Below are 19,468 nucleotides of genomic sequence, written 5' to 3'. Positions count from 1 at the left end.
TTGATAAGAAGAACAAAAGCACCAAAACCCCTTTATTTTCCTAAGGCACCAGATCAGCCTTCCCTCTTCCACTCAGGTCCCAGAGGGATATTCACTAATTCTGACCCCATCACCCTCTTGCACAAACATCCCCAGATTTATTTTTGTGTCTGGGATAAATCACACAATCCTCCCCCGACCCTGATTCTTCTCCACAAGACGGCTCCCTCAGCGCTCCCCGGGCTCAGGCCATGTTCCCCAGCTCCGGGGCCTCTCTGCTGCAGCAAAGCCAGCCTGCTCCCTCCCCCTGCACACAGCCCGCCATCCCTGACCGCCAGGTCTTTACCAGGGGACTCCCTCCGAGGCCCAGGCAGGCCCTCCTCCCCACCCTCCAGGCAGGATCCTCTGCCTCCTCTGAAGCTCAGCTCAGGCTCCTCCCACTGCTGAGGCCTCTGCTCCTCCCCCTCACTCCTCCCCATCTGTGTCTTCTTCCTCTCTAAGAATTATCCTACAAACACCCGCTGCCTTTTCCCCAAATAAATGTGAACTTCCCGAGGGCGGGAGGTTTTCTATCTTGGCCTTTGAATCCATAGCTAAGGAAATAGAATGTAGGGCTTTTATTTAATATGTTTTGTCATTTATACCTAAATTCTGCTGCCAGAGCCCAGAATCCTGGTGGGTTTTACCGCTCTCCAAAAGGAGGGACCATGCTCAGCTCTGGCCACAGGCTCAGGCTCATGGAAGCCTGCTCCCCCCATAGAAGAATTCTCTCCTTAATACTCTGATTCTTCACACACACACACACACTCACACACACACACACTCACACAATTCCCTCGAAGTCTATAGGGAAAAGCCTGACCCGGGGCTGGGCCGGCCCTCCTCCTTGGTGTCCAACTTCTCCAGCTGCAGGAGCTCCAGGCTCCCCTGCTCCCAGTCAGCTCTGCCTGAGGGAGCAGCATCCCTGGGATGCGCTTTGGGTGCTCTAGATTCCTGGTGGCCTAGAGGTTAGTGGCTGTAAGAGCTGCTGAGAATCCCCTTTAAATCGGCCGCGGGTTTTAGGAGGGAAAGAATTCACTGGTTCCCGAATATTAGTTGCAAAATGAAAATTTATTGTTGGACAGAAATCAGTTCCCCAGAGACTGACTTCTGCAGTGGCAGATCTATGGGAAATGGAGTTTTGCACTGAGAGAAGGCAGTTCTCAGGGGACAGAAGGTCCTGGAAGCAAAGCAGCTGCCGAGATCCATCTGCAAAGAAATTCATTGAAGGAAGCTGTTATGTTGGGTCTTAGTGGGGGCTGGGGCAGCCCAAGCAGATCAGACTCAGTGCTGGGACAGCCCGGATCTCCTATTGGAATTAACAACACATCAAAGTGTGCTTTTTGACCAGGAGTTCTAATGGAATCAAAAGCCTGGCAACCTGGAAAGATAATTTGTCTAGAGAGGCTATGGCTTCCCCAGGAATGGCTGAGATTCTTTTTTTTTTTAATAATAGAATATTTTTATAATAGCTTTTTATTTACAAATATATGCATGGCTAATTTTTCAGCACTGACAGTTGCAAATCCTTTTGTTCCAACTTTTTCCCTCCTTCCCCCTACTCCTGCCCCTGGACAGCAGGTTGACAATACATGTTAAATATGTGAAAATATAAGTTAAATACAATATATGTATACATGTCCAAACAGTTATTTTGCTGTATAAAAAGAGATGGATTTTGAAATAGTGTACAATTTGCCTGTGATGGAAATCAAAAATGCAGGCGAACAAAAATAGAGGGACTGGGAATTCTATGTAACAGTTCATAGTCATCTCCCAGAGTTCTTTCGCTGGGTGTAGCTGGTTCAGTTCATTACTGCTCTATTGGAACTGATTTGGTTCATCTCATTTCTGAAGATGGCCAGGTCCATCAGAATTGATCATCCTATAGTATCGTTGTTGAAGTGTATAATGATCTCCTGGTCCTGCTCATTTCACTCAGCATCAGTTCCTGTCAGTCTCTCCAGGCCTTTCTGAAATCATCCTGTTGGTCATTTCCTACAGAACAATAATATTCCATAACATTCATATACCACAATTTATTCAGCCATTCTCCCACTGATGGGCATCCACTCAATTTCCAGCTTCTAGCCACTACAAACAGGGCCTCCATAAACATTTTGGCACATACAGGTCCCTTTCCCTTCTTTAGTATCTCTTTGGGATATAAGCCAAGTAGAAACTGCTGGATCAAAGGTATGCACAGTTTGATAACTTTTTGAGCATAGTTCCAAATTGCTCTCCAGAATGGCTGGATGTGTTCACAATTCCACCAACAATGTATCAGTGTCCCTGTTTTCCCATATCCCCTCCAACATTCCCCATTATCTTTCCCTGTCACTCTAGCCAGTCTGACAGGTGAATAGTGGTATCTCAGAGTTGTCTTAATTTGCATTTCTCTGATTAATAATGATTTGGAGCATATTTTCATATGTGTATAAATAGTTTCAATTTCTTCGTCTGAGAATTGTCTGTTCATATCCTTTGACCATTTATCAATTGGAGAATGGTTTGATTTCTTATAGATTAGAGTCAATTCTTTATATATTTTGGAAATGAGGCCTTTATCAGAACCTTTGATTGTAAAAATGTTTTCCCAGTTTATTGTTTCCCTTCTAATCTTGTCTGCATTTGTTTTGTTTGTACAAAAACTTTTCAATTTGATTCTATTTTGTGGTCAATAGTGATCTCTAGTTCTTCTTTGGTCATAAATTCCTCCCTCTTCCACAGGTCTGACAGGTAAACTATCCTATGCTTTTCCAATTTATTTATCATCTCATTCTTTATGCCTAGGTCATGAACCCATTTTGACCTTATCTTGGTGTACGGTGTTAAGTGTGGGTCAATGCCTAGTTTCTGCCATACTGATTTCCAATTTTCCCAGCAATTTTTCTCAAATAATGCATTTTTATCCCAGAAACTGGTGTCTTTGGGTTTGTCAAACACTATATTATTAAAGTTATTGGTTGTTTTGTCCTTTGAACCTAACCTACTGAATAGGATTCTTGATGTGGCCAACATGATCAAAAAGTCAATGGAATAAATTTTGTGAAGAACTGCACACAGCTACAGAGAATGTCAGGTAAGATCACCCTTCCCTGACAGGGGACTTACTGACAGACTGACTGAGGAAATTAATGGTTTCTCTTTACCTTTAAGGATAAATACAAACCACTCTATCATTTAAAACCTTTACCATCTAGCTCCTCATTTCTATCCAGATTAATTGCACAATGCAGCCTGTATTCTATAATCCAAAATAAGTAGTTGTCTTACTCTCTACCACAAATGCCATTTCATCTCCTGACTCTGGACCTTTACCCGGTTTGGGCCCATTCCTGAAATGTACAATACAAACGGCTGTATGAATCCCCAGCATTCTCTAAATCTGAGCTCCAGCATCTGCTTTTAGAGGAGAGCTGCTTCCCTGAATGTCCGTGTCCCCGTTTCCCTAAAAACTAAAATTGCCTTTGTACGGACATTACTTATTCTAGCACTTTTGTTTCATGTAAGAAAGTTCTGACATATTAGAACATTCATTGAAAGGAACTGGATTTAGTGCTTATTTATACTTCCTGTAATCCCACTCCTGGGACTGGGAGCATGAGGTGACAGGAAAGAGTCTGGGAACGTTCAGAGGAGAGGTTAAATCTCAGAGCTGAGCCGATCCCCTCTTCTTTCCAGTGACAAAGGCTGACCAGAAAGTCTCTGGTGGCAGTGAAGCCATGTGTGGGCCCTTGGTCCTGAAGGCAAAGGACAGGGCCTTGGGCTTTCATACCACCAGGAGATCCCTTGGGGCAGAGAATCCAGGCAGGGACCCCAGCAGGGACAGCAGTGAGGGTCCCGGCCCTGCCCCCTACTCTCCTGGGAATTCACCCAAGGCCTGATGGGAAATACACTCCACTCACACCCACGAGCCTGAGAGCCAGTGAGGGCCTGGTCCTGGAGATTCAGAAAATAAGGAGGCTCCTACTAGGGGTGACTGGTCTGTATCATGGCAGCCCCAGGGGCAGGGAGAGGATGCAGCGCTGGGCCTGGAATCCCCAAGAATTGTGTTCCTAACTTCAAATCTAACCCTAGACACTTAGTAGCCATGAGGCTCTGAACAAGTCACTGAATCCTGTTTCCATCAGTTTCCTTATTTGTGAGTGAGCTGGAGGAAGAAATGGCAAAACCCTCTGATATCTCTGCCAGGAAACCTCCAGTGGGGTCACAGAGACTCAGACTTAGTGAAGAACAACAACAAGTTTCTGTCATTGCTACAGAGATCTAGAGCCAAGCTCCTCAACAGGCCCTTGGGCTCCCCACAAAGGAAACTTCAAAGATACCAAGGGACCTGAAATGTCAGCATTTCCCTGTTAGGATTTGCCCTTGTTTCCCCTGGGACTGTGCTGCCTCCCCTCTGCCTTGCCCAGGGGCTTGTGATCACAAGTTAGAAAGAAGAAAACCTGGGGGACCAGAAAGGGGAAGCCCTGGGAGGTGAGAGCCTGCCCAGAGAACAGGGGCTGCTCTGCCTGCCCTGGACCCCGAGGAGGCACCTGCTGCTCTGAGCTGAGTCCCCTGGACACACGGGGGAGGTTTTTGTTCGGGCCTGAAACACTGTGCGAGAGGGGAGCTCCAACCCTGCTGACAGTAATAATGTGCAGCATCCTCAGGCTCCAGGCTGCTGATGGTGAGAGTGTAATCTGTCCCAGACCCACGGCCACTGAACCGGGCAGGGACCCCGGATGCCAGGTTGTTAGCATGGTAGATGAGCAGCCTGGGGGCTTGGCCAGGTTTCTGCTGGTACCAGTTTAAGTAGCTGTAACTAGAACCAGATACACTCTGACTGGCCTTGCAGCTGATGGTGACTGTCTCCCTTGGAGATGCGGACAAGGAGGCTGGAGACTGGGTCAGCACAATGGCTCCTTGGGAATCTGGGGAAGCAACAGAATTAGAGGAAGACAGAAATGTGGGAAGGTCCAATTTAAAGAACGTGAAGGAGACAAGTTTGTGGAGACCCCAGAAATCCCAAATGACCGACAAGTGGTTGTATTGGGCGTCAACATGAGACAGAAAGCACCTTTTCCACAGACCGCACAAGGTTTACAATCAGGGCTTTGGTCATGTTTGCCAGCCCCCATCTGCCCGTCTTGTGCCCCAGCGTGTGCCCCCATTGTATCAAGGAGCCGTCACTTTTATATCCCTGAGAACCTGGGACCTTCCCACCCCTTCCCTGCCCTCCTGGGCCTTACCCTGAGCCCAGAGCACCAGGAGCCAGAGCAGCTGCCATGGGGAGCTCATCCTGGCCTTCAGAGACTGAGCAGAGAGCAGCCAGAGCCCTGAGGGGCAGGAAGGAGGGAGGAAGCTTTTATGTCCTGGGCAGGGCTCCCTGCGGCTCCCTCGGGGCTCCAGATGCAAAAGAGCCCCAGGTGTGGGAGGAGCCTCCCCTCAGGGACCCCGGGAGCCCCAGGGAGTCCCCCTGGCTGAGCCTGGCTCTGGGGGAGGGGCCCCCTCTGCTCTGTCCCCAGGGGGAGACTCAGGACCAAGGGCAAGGTCACATCTAGTGCCTCAGGATGATGGTGCAGCCGGTTCTGGACAAATGAAGGCAGTTTCTGTCTCTCCCCCAGGACTAGATTCCTCTTAACCCTGAGGGAGCTCCCTGCCCTGGGGAGGAGGCAGAGAGGGCCCGAGCTCCCAGCCTGGAGACCTGGGAGGTGCCTCCCTGATGCTGCTCCTGGACCTGCCCCACTGCCGCCCTCTGCTGGAGAAGGGGAGCACTCCAGGGGGCAGGGAGGGGGTCTGGCTCAGACTGGTCAGACCCAATGATGTCACCTCTTACCCACCCTGAGAGAGGCTCTTTGTTCAGCAGAGGACAGGGTCCCACCCACACAGGGAAGAGCTCTGCCCTGTGACTTTGACACTGTCCCCTGGCCCAGGTGTCTTTTCTCCTGGAGTCTCGGAGGCCCACCTCTCTCCTTGAGGACAAGCTTGTGTCCATGTCTCCCTTGCTCTATGTATGAGAAAACCTTTATTGGTGGAAAAGAGAAAGTAGCTCAGTGTTAACTCTATGTCTCTGGCTTCCTGTCTCATTGGGACAATAGTCAGGCCATAAGGATCTGTGATAGTCCCAGAAATGGGCTCTCGTTCTGCCTGCTACAGACAGGGGAATCCTGGCTCCAGGGTTAAGGATTCTTTTCTTGTGAGAAATAAAAGTTGTGGCTCCTGAGACCTAATAAAAAGTGAACACGAGGTATTTTCTGGGTCAGGGTTATGGGTGTGGGAGGCAATGGATGGGAAACATCAGGAAAGGCCTCAGGATGGGAGTGATCCTGGAGCTGCACTTTGAGGAAGTCGGTGCTCTCAGACATCATTGGGGAGGAGAGTGAGCAATCCCTCCCCTGGCCACCACCTGGGCAAAGCCAGAGAGACAGGTAATACACCATAATTAGAAGGATAAAGAGTAAATCAATTTGATTTGCCTGGAGTGGGTAAGAAGGAGAACACTGGTCAAATAGAGTCAGCTGGCAATGCTGTTATTCAGCTGGTTTAGTCTTGCCCTATTCTCCAAGACTTCATTTGGAGGCCTCCTGGGCAAAGATACTGAGAAGAATTTCCTTGTCCCCTTCATTTTACTGATGCAAAGAGGGTTAAATGATAAGTTATTAGGTTTCTGAGGACAGATTTGAACCCAGAAGCAAAAGTTCTATAAATTAATTCATTGTCTGTTTGAATGGTATGGCACTGAATGAATAGATTAATTTAGGTAGCATTGTCATATTATTTTGTTTACTCGGCCTACCCATGAGCACTTGATATTTTCCAATTAATTAGATCTGACTTTATTTCTGGAAAATGTGTTTTCTAATTGTGTTCATAGAGTTCCTGACTTTGCCTTGGCAGGGAGATTCCCAAATATTTTATACTATCTACAATTATTCCAAATGAAATTTCTCTTTGTATCTCTTGCTGCTGGACTTTGTTGGTAATATATAAAAATCCTAATGATTTATGTGGGTTTATCTTGTATCCTTCAACTTTAATAAAGGTGCGAATTGTTTCTAGTAGTTTGTTAGTTGATTGGCTAGGATTATTAAAATACACCATCAGATCATCTGCAAAGAGTGATAATTTGGTTTCTACATTACTTACTGTACTTCCTTAATCACTTTTTCTTCTCGTATTGCCAAAGCTAACATTTCTAATAAAATATTGAATAGTCATGGTGATAATGGGCAACCTTGTTTTACCCCTGATCTTCTTAGGAATGGTTCTCGTTTGTCTCTATTACAATTGATGCTTGCTGATAGTTTTTTTTTTAAATGTTATTGATCATTTTAAGGAACACTCTATTCAGCCCTATATCCTCTAGTGTTTTTAATAAGAATGGGTGTGGAATTTTGTCAAATGCTTTTTCTGCCTCTATTGAGATAACCATGTGAGTGTGTAGATGTTTTGTTAGTTTGGTTATTGATATAGTCAATTATACTAATAATTTTCTTAATATTGAACCAGCCCCTATTCCTAGTATAAATCCTAGTTGGTTATGCTGTATTATCCTGGGGATGACTTGCTGTAATCTTTTCCTAATATTTCATTTAAAATTTTTGCATCAATATTCATTACAGAAACTGGTCTATAATTTTCTTTCTCTGTTTTGACTCTATCTCATTTTGGTATCAGGACCGTATCTGTGTCATAGTAGAAATTTGGCAGGACTCCTTTTTGCCTTTTTTTTTTCACATAGTTTCCATAATATTGGAGTTAACTGTTCTTTAAATGTTTGGTAGAATTATAATTCATCTGCTCTGGGAGATTTTTTCTTAAGGAGGGGATCAATAGCTTGTTCAGTTTCTTTTTCTAAACTGGGATTATTTAAGTAATTCATTTCCTTCTCTCTTAATATGGACAATCTCTATTTTATAACTATTCCTCCATTTCACATAGATTATCAGATTTATTGGCATATAGTTGGGCAATAACTTCTTATTATTGCTTGAATTCCCTCTTCATTGGTGGAAAGTTCTCCCTTTTCATTTTTGAGACTAACAATTTGATTTTCTTCTTTCCTTTTTCTAGTCAAATTAACTAAAGCTCCATTTATTTTGTTGTTGTTTTTTTCATAAAACCAACTCTTAGTTGTGTTTATTAATTCAATGGTTTTCTTACTTTCAATTTTATTAAAATCTCCTTTTATTTTCACAGTTTCCAACTTGGTATTTAAATGGGGGTTTTAATTTATTCTTTTTCTAGCTTTTTTAGTTGCAAGCCCAATTCATTGGTCTTCTCTATTTCTATTTAATGCAAGTAGGCATCTAGACATAAAATTTCCCTAATAACTACTTTGGCTTCAACCCACAAATTTGCTATGTTATATCATTATTATCATTCTCTTGGATGAAATTATTGATTGCCCTTTGTAATGGAAAGGAACAAAAATGACATATATATTATGAGATGTACAACATACACTATATCCAATAGGACCTCAGAAGGCTCTATAACAACTAAGGCACAAATGGTGGATATGAACATTTAGAAGAGAGATGTCTCTCAATTTTTACATCTCATGTTTCCATTGAGCTACTGCAATTCTGTGTCTCTCACAGAGAACAGCATTTTCTTTTTTCCAGGTACACCCTGCTGGAAGATCTGGGACCAGTGTCTCCCATGTCTCATCATTGATACCAAATTTCTGCAAAAGTACCTTGTGAATGTCCTTGTATTATTTCTTCAGATCTCAATTTAAGCACTTGTCTTATGTGAGTTTTCCATAAAGTAGTCTGTAAGCAAATGTGTTTTTGTCATTCAAACAACATGGCCCACCCATTGGGCTGTGTCCTCTGCAATTCAGTGAGAGTGTTGCCAGTTCTGCCCAAGAAAGGAGCTCATTACTCTATCTTCTCAGATGATTCTCAGTATCTTCCTAAGACAATTCAGAAGGAAGGAGTTCCATTTTCTGGCGGGATGCTGGTAGACTCTCCATTGCCCAGACACAGCAATGAAGTGAGCCCAGCGGCTCTGCAGACTTTCACTTCGGTTCGCAGCCTCATCCCCTTCCTATTTCTCATTCTCTTTCTTTCAGAGTTTCCCAGGCAATGAGCTAGGACTGGCAATGCATGTGTCAATCTCATCATCTAGTTCTGTATCTCAGAAAAACACAGTGGCGCGGAATGATTTTATCCATACTGTTCAAAACTTCAACATTTGCTGTAAGAAATGATTCCATGTATGGAACTTTGGGACTGGCTCCGGGAGAATTACTGTTTCCTAGTGTCAATGGCCGTGTCAATAAGAAAATAATGAAACATGAGAGAATAAAGGAAAAAATAGTGTGGGTCATAACTTTTGGCTAAAGGGGTAATTTAAGTGAAGCTGGGTTGCTCAAAGGCATCATTCTCACTCTCTCTTCAGAAGTCATCAGACTGAATGGCAAAAGAAAAGGTCAAGTTGACTGTCAGTGGTTTGGATCAGCAGTTTTCTTGTCTAATCAAGCTCTGTAAGTCCAGGGGTCCTTAAACTATGGCCCGCGGGCCAGATGCTGCAGCAGATGATGTTTATCCCCCTGACCCAGGGTTATGAAGTTTATTTAAAGGCCCACAAAACACAGTTTTTGTTTTTACTATAGTCCGGCCCTCCAACAGTCTGAGGGACAGTGAACTGGCCCCCTATTTAAAAAGTTTGAGGACCCCTGCCAAGCTCTCCCCAGCAACTGCCTGAGTCACCAATAGGAAGACCCATTCTTCCAAGGAAGTCTTTATTTATTCAGGCAAACATCCTCCTAAGTGAGCAGTGGGTTTCATGTTGGTCTGTTAGACTAACTGGTTGGTCAAGATGGTTACAGCTTCTTGGAGCCACGGGTGCGAGTTTGGGGGGCACATGGGACACCAAGAATGCAAAGGAGTCCTCAGAAATATACTGAGCAGCTCTCACACCAGAGGTCCGAGTTTTTCCTGAACAACCAACAGGAACTAGCGGTTGTATTAGTTACTGTGTTCAAGCTGTTCTAAATTTGTACCCAAAAGGTTATGATAAGGTACCTACTGATTATGGTAAAGATCTTATAGAAGCAGCCATAGATAAAGGAAACAAAGGAGACAAAGGTCCCTTATTAATGAAACATAAGCCTGTTTTATTGACCACGAGTCTGGGTGACTGTCCTGGTTCCTGCTGGTACCAGGTTCTCCATTTGCCAATATCGGACCTGGCAATGACACTGGCGGGGACGCTTTGTCCTGGGTCACAGACAGGGAGACTGGATCATCCCATGACCTGCACAGGATTCTCGTTGTGGGAAACATGTCCAAAAAGTCAGGGAATAAAATTTGTGAAGAACTACACGGTACAGAGAATGTCGGGTAAGATCACCCTTCCCTGACTGTGGGTGTTGTGTGTGAGATGTCAATCCCAGTGAATACAGGGGACACTTATAAACACACACACACTGTCTCTTGAATACATTTCTAGGTAAGGAAGCTTCTTTGCTCTACAAAATAGTATCAGCCTTGGGACTGTGTAGTTCTAGGTAATGGGATGCTGGGACCAGGCAGTCAAAGGTCAACTGATAAAAACCAGTTTGGCCGTGAGAGCCTCAGCCCCAGATCCCCATCTCAGGCTCTTCTTGGGCTGGCACCTGTAGACTTCTGATTCCTGCTTCCTCATTCTTGCTTTTTCCTTTCATGTTCCTCAGTCCTTCTTCCTTCTGAGGCAATTTTTAAAGAGACTTCTTTTTGACTGGAACAACATGTAACAGGGCAGGCCCCGGCCCAAGCCTCGGAAAGGTTCTATCTTCCAAATGAGGTTGAGGGTCAAGCCCTGAGAGTCTCTGGCCCTTTCACTGGAGCAGAGATCTGACCTAAGGACTCCCCTGAACAGTGACTGGCACAGGGAAGGTGATTAATCAATGTTTACTGACTGAGGAAATCCCAATGTTCTCTTTTTATTTTTAAGGTAAAACACAAACCACTTTGTCATTTAAAGCTGTGCAGACAAGGCTTGTGATCACAAGTTAGAAAGGAGGGACCCAGGGGACCAGAAAGGGGAAGCCCTGGGAGGTGAGAGCCTGCCCAGAGAGCAGGGGCTGCTCTGCCCTGGGGACCCTGAGGAGGCACCTGCTGCTCTGAGCTGAGTCCCCTGGATGCACTGGGGAGGTTTTTGTTCGGGCCTGAAGCACTGTGGGAGAGGGTAGGTATTACTCTGCTGACAGTAATAATGTGCAGCATCCTCAGGCTCCAGGCTGCTGATGGTGAGGGTGAAATCTGTCCCAGACCCACTGCCACTGAACCGGGCAGGGACCCCGGATGCCAGGTTGTTAGCCAAGTAGATGAGCAGCCTGGGGGCTTGGCCGGGTTTCTGCTGGTACCAGTGCAAGTAGCTATAACTAGAACCAGATACACTCTGACTGGCCTTGCAGCTGATGGTGACTGTCTCTCCTGGAGATGCGGACAAGGAGGCTGGAGACTGGGCCAGCACAATGGCTCCCTGGGAATCTGGGGAAGCAACAGAATTAGAGGAAGACAGAAATGTGGGAATGTCCGATTTAAAGAACATGAAGGAGACAAGTTTGTGGAGACCCCAGAAATCCCAAATGACCGACAAGTCATTGTATTGGGCGGCAACATGAGACAGAAACCACCTTTTCCACAGACCGCACAAGGTTTACAATCAGGGCTTTGGTCACGTTTGCCAGCCCCCATCTGCCCATCTTGTGCCCCAGCGTGTGCCCCCCTTGTACCAAGGAGCTGTCACTTTTACATCCCTGAAAACCTGGGACCTTCCCACCCCTTCCCTGCCCTCCTGGGCCTTACCCTGAGCCCAGAGCACCAGGAGCCAGAGCAGCTGCCATGGGGAGCTCATCCTGGCCTTCAGAGACTGAGCAGAGAGCAGCCAGAGCCCTGAGGGGCAGGAAGGAGGGAGGAAGCTTTTATGTCCTGGGCAGGGCTCCCTGCGGCTCCCTTGGGCTCCAGATGCAAAAGAGCCCCAGGTGTGGGAGGAGCCTCCCCTCAGGGACCCCGGGAGCCCCAGGGAGTCCCCCTGGCTGAGCCTGGCTCTGGGGGAGGGGCCCCCTCTGTTCTGTCCCCAGGGGGAGACTCAGGACCAAGGGCAAGGTCACATCTAGTGCCTCAGGATGATGGTGCAGCCGGTTCTGGACAAATGAAGGCAGTTTCTCTCTCTCCCCCAGGACTAGATTCCCCTTAACCCTGAGGGAGCTCCCAGCCCTGGGGAGGGGGCAGAGAGGGCCCGAGCTCCCAGCCTGGAGACCTGGGAGGTGCCTCCCTGATGCTGCTCCTGGGCCTGCCCCACTGCCGCCCTCTGCTGGAGAAGGGGAGAACTCCAGGGGGCAGGGAGGGGGTCTGGCTCAGACTGGACAGATCCTGGCCTGGGACCCGGGAAAATCCCGGCAGAGCCTCATTCCCAGGGGAGGGGGTTTTGTCCGTCACTAGGTGACATCCCTGTGATCCTGCACTTTGTGGAACAAGACGATGTCTCCTCCTGTCCCCCTTTTCCCCCTTTTCCAGACCCGCCCGGGGGGTGAGGACTCTCACTAGAATCCATCCCCTTCCCTGCCTGTGACTCTTTCTGGAAACCGGGACCTGGGGGAATCTCTGGCCACATCCGGGGCTTCGGAGGAGGGGATTCCCGGCTCAGGGACAAGGAGACGCTCCCTGCCGGCCGATAATCTCTCCTCTCCTGGGCTGGGAGAGCCCCTGTCTGATCCTCCAGGCCCCAGTCTCTCCTCTCAGTCAATCCAAAGCAAGCGGATCCGTGAGAAATGATGACTAAGGTAAGTGTGAAGCAGAATGCTTGTCCCAGGGATGCAAACGAGAAGCAGAAGCCATCGACCCCCCCAGGGGCTCTCATTCTAAGGGAGATTGTCATAGATAATAAAGCTGGTGAGAAGGGGGAGGAGGGAAGGGGGATGTCACTATCAGGGACTGAACGGCTCCAAGGTCTCATTGGATCATTGTAATTGTACTGGGAGGTAGGTGCTATTAGGGATAGAACTGATGGGAGCATTATCCCCATTTCACAGGTGAGGAGACTGAGGCAGTCAGAGCCAAAGTGACAGGGTCAGGATTGCACGTCTCTTAGATTCTGAGTCAGAATTTGAACTCGAGTTTCCTGAATCCAGGCTCAGGCTCCTTCTTTGCATCCTCCAGGACACATCATAAAGGGGTTAAATCAGACCCTGATTTCTCCCGATGAGATCAGGTAAGAGGAGCTCCCAGGGACAATCCCCGCCCATGCAACGTGGCAGCTTCTCTCAGGCTGATTTTCCCGAGAAGTTTTCTTCACACTCAGGGGTCAAACAGGGGATCAGGAGCTCGGACATCGTTGGGCCAAAATCAGGCCTGACCCGGGTTCCTTGAGTCTCAGGTCACCTCTGCCTGCTCTCCCCGGGGCCTCATATAGTTATGTGTGTGTGTACATAGACACGTGTGTATGGGTTACATGTATGTATGTGTCATTGCATGTGCTGCTCTCCCTGTTTCCCACCCCTGTGTCCTCTCTCTGTACCTTCTGTGCCATCTGTGCCTCTGTCGGCCTCTGCTGGGAGAGGAAACGGGCACAGAGAGAGACTGAATGTTCCCCTGACTCAGAGACCCCGATTCCCAGCCCTTCTTATCCATCAGTGTGGGGGAGGCTGTGAAAGAAGGAGAGGCTGGACATCTTCTTGTATTCCCTGATCTTCATCACAGACGCCGACCTGCACATCAGTCACTTTCTTGCTCCCTTGGGAGGGACTGAGAGGCCAGGTCTCACCCTCCTCTGTTGGGATGGAACTTTTTGAATGATCTACAAGTTACCTAGAAAAGCGGGACTCACCCTGACCCCATCGATGCTCTTCAGCCCCTCAGCTTGTTCCTACCTTGAAAAAGTTAAAATAAATTCCTTCTCAGTCCCTTTGTCCGGGTTTTGCCTCATTAATCAGGGGGAAAACCCCAAGTATTCTCCTTCCAAAAGGGAGATGAGGGAGGAGGGAGACTCCCTGAGCCTCTTTTCAGGAACCGGGCCTGAGCCCACCAGGGAGAGTTAGGGAAAGTCTGGCAGCCTTGGGGCCGGCCTGGCTAAGGGGCAGTTCTGCCGCTTTGTAGCAGGTGATTGTGATCACGGGACTAAACCTCTCTAATCATAGGAAATAAAGAAATTTCAGAATCAGAAGGACTTGAAGAAAGTACAGAATCTCACCCTCTCCCGGTGTCTGACAGAACCCACAGCATTTATTTCTTGATAAGAAGAACAAAAGTACCAAAAACCCTTTATTTTACTAATGGAACAGAGTAACTTTCCCTCTTCACACAGGTCCCAGAGGGATATTCACTAATTCTGGTCCCATCACTCTCTTGCACAAACATCCCCCAGATTTATTTTTGTGTCTGGGATAAATCACACAATCCTCCCCCGACCCTGATTCTTCTCCACAAGGCGGCTCCCTCAGAGCCCCCCGGGCTCAGGCCATGTTCCCCAGCTCCGAGGCCTCTCTGCTGCTGCAAAGCCAGCCTGCTCCCTCCCCCTGCACACAGCCCGCCATCCCTGACCGCCAGGTCTTTACCAGGGGACTCCCTCTGAGCCCCAGGCAGGCCCTCCTCCCCACCCTCCAGGCAGGATCCTCTGCCTCCTCTGAAGCTCAGCTCAGGCTCCTCCCACTGCTGAGGCCTCTGCTCCTCCCCCTCACTCCTCCCCATCTGTGTCTTCTTCCTCTCTAAGAATTATCCTGCAAACAACCGCTGCCTTTTCCCCAAATAAATGTGAACTTCCCCGAGGGCGGGAGGTTTTCTATCATGGCCTTTGAATCCATAGCTAAGGAAATAGAATGTAGGGCTTTTATTTAATATGTTTTGTCATTTATACCTAAATTCTGCTGCCAGAGCCCAGAATCCTGGTGGGTTTTACCGCTCTCCAAAAGGAGGGACCATGCTCAGCTCTGGCCACAGGCTCAGGCTCATGGAAGCCTGCTCCCCCCATAGAGAAGAATTCTCTCCTTAATACTCTGATTCTTCACACACACACACACACACACACACACACACACACTCTCTCTCTCTCTCTCACACACACTCTCTCTCTCACACACACACACAATCACATACACTCACACACTCACACACACACACACACATACACACACACACACATTCATACACACACACTCACACACACACACACAGTTCTAGGGAAATCCACTGAAATCTCAAGTCGGACTCACTTTGTGAGTTTTCCCAATAGAGAATGTACGAAGCTACTCAAGGCACCGAGTAAATCAGTTTTGAGGCAGCAATTTGGATTCCTTTCACTAAAGACATCCTCAATGCGGAATTTTGCCAAGTGTTCGTTTCTAATGAGAATTTATAAAGAGAATTGAACAAGGAACAGCAGTAAGAGAGGCTCTTTTGTATTTTCCCAGTGTAGCAGTAAGAAAATATCAGAGCATGAAGCAATTCGCAGAAAGAATTGGATGTTTTGTCTCAGCTCTGCAGAGAGCCTACAATTCCTTCAGAGTCTACAGAGAAAAGCCTGACCCGGGGCTGGGCCGGCCCTCCTCCTTGGTGGCCAACTTCTCCAGCTGCAGGAGCTCCAGGCTCCCCTGCTCCCAGTCAGCTCTGCCTGAGGGAGCAGCATCCCTGGGATACACTTTGGGTGCTCTAGGTTCCTGGTGGCCTAGAGGTTAGTGGCTGTAAGAGCTGCTGAGAATCCCCTTTAACTCGGCCGCGGGTTTTAGGAGGGAAAGAATTCACTGGTTCCCGAATATTAGTTGCAAAATGAAAGTTTATTGTTGGACAGAAATCAGTTCCCCAGAGACTGACTTCTGCAGTGCAGATCTATGGGAAATGGAGTTTTGCACTGAGAGAAGGCAGTTCTCAATGGACAGAAAGTCCTGGCAGCAAACGAGCTGCTGAGATCCATCTGCAAAGACCTTCATTGAAGTAAGCTATTATATTGGGCCTTAGGAGGGGCTGGGACAGCCCGGATCTCCTGTTAGAATTAACAGCATTTCAAAGTGGGGCTTTTTGGCAGGATTTCTAATTGCATCCAAGGCCCTGCATCCTGCAAAGATAACGTGTCTGGGCAGGATATGACTTTCCCAGGAATGGCTGAGATTCTGAAAGGGATCACAGATCAATAGGAAATACAGTTTCTTAAAGGGACACAACCTGCTTTCAATATTTCTGCCAGGAAAACTCCCAGTGAGTCACGAGACTGAGACATGACTGAAGAACAGCAGCGAGTTTCTGTCATTGCTACAGAGACCTAGAGGAAAGCCTCCTCAACGGGAACTTGGGCTCCCAAGGAGAGAAACATCTTCTCTTGATGCAAATTACACCTGAAATGTCAGCATTTCATTGTTAGGTTTTTGCCCTTGTTTGACCTGGGTTTGTGCTGCCTTCCCTCTGCCTTGGATGTGCAGACAGGGCTTGTGATCACAAGTTAGAAAGGAGGGGACCCGGGGGGACCAGAAAGGGGAAGCCCTGGGAGGTGAGAGCCTGCCCAGAGAGCAGGGGCTGCTCTGCCCTGGGGACCCCGAGGAGGCACCTGCTGCTCTGAGCTGAGTCCCCTGGATGCACTGGGGAGGTTTTTGTTCGGGCCTGAAGCACTGTGAGAGGCCTGTTATAACTCTGCTGACAGTAATAATGTGCAGCATCCTCAGGCTCCAGGCTGCTGATGGTGAGAGTGAAATCTGTCCCAGACCCACTGCCACTGAACCGGGCAGGGACCCCGGATGCCAGGCTCTTAGCCCAGTAGATGAGGAGCCTGGGGGCTTGGCCAGGTTTCTGCTGGTACCAGTTCAAGAAGCTACTAACACTCTCACTGGCCTTGCAGCTGATGGTGACTGTCTCTCCTGGAGATGCGGACAAGGAGGCTGGAGACTGGGTCAGCACAATGGCTCCTTGGGAACCTAGGAAGCAACAGAATTAGAGGAAGACAGAAATGTGGGAAGGTCTGGTCTAAAGAACATGAAGGAGATAAGTTTGTGGAGACCCCAGAAATCCCAAATGACTGATAAGTCGTTGTATTGGGCACCAACATGAGACAGAAACCACCTTTTCCACAGACCGCACAAGGTTTACAATCAGGGCTTTGGTCATGTTTTTCAGCCTCCATCTGCCCGTCTTGTGCCCCAGCGTGTGCCCCCATTGTACCAAGGAGCCGTCACTTTTACATCCCTGAAAACCTGGGACCTTCCCACCCCTTCCCTGCCCTCCTGGGCCTTACCCTGAGCCCAGAGCACCAGGAGCCAGAGCAGCTGCCATGGGGAGCTCATCCTGGCCTTCAGAGACTGAGCAGAGAGCAGCCAGAGCCCTGAGGGGCAGGAAGGAGGGAGGAAGCTTTTATGTCCTGGGCAGGGCTCCCTGCGGCTCCCTGGGCTCCAGATGCAAAAGAGCCCCAGGTGTGGGAGGAGCCTCCCCTCAGGGACCCCGGGCCCCAGGGAGTCCCCCTGGCTGAGCCTGGCTCTGGGGGAGGGGCCCCCTCTGTTCTGTCCCCAGGGGGAGACTCAGGACCAAGGGCAAGGTCACGTCTAGTGCCTCAGGATGATGGTGCAGCCGGTTCTGGACAAATGAAGGCAGTTTCTCTCTCTCCCCCAGGACTAGATTCCTCTTAACCCTGAGGGAGCTCCCAGCCCTGGGGAGGAGGCAGAGAGGGCCCGAGCTCCCAGCCTGGAGACCTGGGAGGTGCCTCCCTGATGCTGCTCCTGGGCCTGCCCCACTGCCGCCCTCTGCTGGAGAAGGGGAGAGCTCCAGGGGGCAGGGAGGGGGTCTGGCTCAGACTGGACACATCCTGGCCTGGGACCCGGGAAAAGCCTGTTCGAGCCTGGCTCCTGGTCAATGGGCTTTGTCAGTCCCTGGGGGATCCTGCCCTTGTCTGAGGCCTGTGGGGAAGAGCATTCGGTCTGTCCTTGTCCCCATTTCCCATCCTGACACGCACTGGAGGCTCTGAAGGTTTCTAGAAATGAGGCTCTGGGCAAAGAGGGCTCAGGGGGAGCCTCTGATGGGAGCGTAACTAGCTCAGAAACAGGGACCAGAAGCCTGGGCGTCATTCCCTTCTTCCCTGGGCGACTGCAACAGCCCCTGTCTGATCCCCCGCCTCCAGGCTCTCCTCTCTCCACTCAATCTATAGTGAACAAATACAGGAAAAAACATTCCTGTTATACTTGAATTTAAAAAACCATTTTTTCTAATAAAAGATTAAAATAATTTTTAATGCTTTTCTAGTTTGAATTTCAAATTCTCCCTCTCCCTCTTCTCCCCACTCACTGAGAAGTCCAGCAACATGATTCAGGTTATATGTGTGCAATAATGCTAAACATGTTTCAGCAATAATCATGGTGGGAAAGGAAACAGATAAAAAAGAAAAAGAAAGTAACATGTTATAATTTTATCTACATTCAGAAATCGCAGCTGAATAAAAAGCCTTCTTTAGTTATTCACAAAATTATATGTTAAGTGCTGGGAAAAGAAATGGAAAAACAGAAACATGTGTGTGTGCCATAGATCCTCATAACTCAAGGGGAAATGCAAAATAATAATCTTTTCCATTATCATTATAATACAGTAAGCCTTTATTGGCTGTCTCAAAATTTGTAAAGCACAGTAAAATTTTATCTTTATAATTTTTCTTTTTCTTTATAACTTTGATGGGATCTAGTAGCTATTAACTAATACCACTAATGTCACCATAGATTCATGGAGATTCATAAAGGAATTATACCCATTTTATAGATGAAAAAACTGAGACAATCAAAGTAAGTGATATGGTGAGGGCTTCACAGCTAGTAAATGTCTGAGGCATTGTTGAAACTTTTCCTGAATCCAGGTCCAGACTCCATTCATTGCACCACCAATTATCTATCAATATATCAACTAATATTGATATTGATTTCGCTAGATCTGGTTTGCTGTGATTAGGCCCCCATGACAAACTTGCATCCATGCAGCTCAGCATCTTCCCTATAGCATGTAGTCCTAGAGAGCTGTCTTTACCACTCACATGTTAATAAATCAGAGAAAAGTACATATTATTCATTTGACTTAAACTACATTTAAAATCCCATCTGTCCTTTACACCTTGGGGGCCAAGGGACCTTTCAGAAGCTGCATTAAGATGTAAAAGACTCACCCTTCCAGCTGTCTTACTCAGGGCTCAAGACACTTTTTCTACTGAACTTCAAGGGGCAGGATGATCTCTCCACTACATATTGCTAGATTATACAAGTGCTCACTTCCCAGGATAAGAAACAACAGGGTTTATAAGAGAATCTGGTTTGAGGATCAAGTTCGTACAATTTCCTTCATCCAGAAGGTAAAAAACCTCGGGCCCGGCGCAAGCTGGCAGATCTCGGTGTGCACAGTCATGAGCTGGAATATAAACACTTCAAAGTCTGTGGGGAAAAGGAGTCAAGTCCCTTCGTTACAGCAAATATAGTGAATGCTACTTTTTGGGAATTCAGTGACTTCCACAATGTTCTTGTTTA

General features: G+C 47.7%; 3 gene segments (V, D, J or C); all 3 read right to left on the bottom strand.

The window, feature by feature from the left end:
• Window positions 1-822: 822 nt before the first annotated feature.
• On the bottom strand, window positions 823-5,369 carry LOC127546342 (immunoglobulin kappa variable 3-11-like). The segment is given in 3 exon segments: window positions 823-980; window positions 4,557-4,934; window positions 5,253-5,369. Coding segments are annotated over 3 exon segments (585 nt in total).
• A 5,549-nt stretch (window positions 5,370-10,918) lies between these two features.
• On the bottom strand, window positions 10,919-11,920 carry LOC127547542 (immunoglobulin kappa variable 3-11-like). The segment is given in 2 exon segments: window positions 10,919-11,486; window positions 11,805-11,920. Coding segments are annotated over 2 exon segments (537 nt in total).
• A 4,458-nt stretch (window positions 11,921-16,378) lies between these two features.
• Window positions 16,379-17,332, bottom strand: LOC127547562 (immunoglobulin kappa variable 3-11-like). The segment is given in 2 exon segments: window positions 16,379-16,894; window positions 17,212-17,332. Coding segments are annotated over 2 exon segments (525 nt in total).
• Window positions 17,333-19,468: the final 2,136 nt, after the last annotated feature.

The sequence above is a fragment of the Antechinus flavipes genome, chromosome 2, assembly GCF_016432865.1.
Source record: "Antechinus flavipes isolate AdamAnt ecotype Samford, QLD, Australia chromosome 2, AdamAnt_v2, whole genome shotgun sequence".
Lineage (NCBI taxonomy): Eukaryota > Metazoa > Chordata > Mammalia > Dasyuromorphia > Dasyuridae > Antechinus > Antechinus flavipes.
Note: the sequence above shows the minus strand (reverse complement) of the source record. Positions and strands in the feature narration are given on the sequence as shown.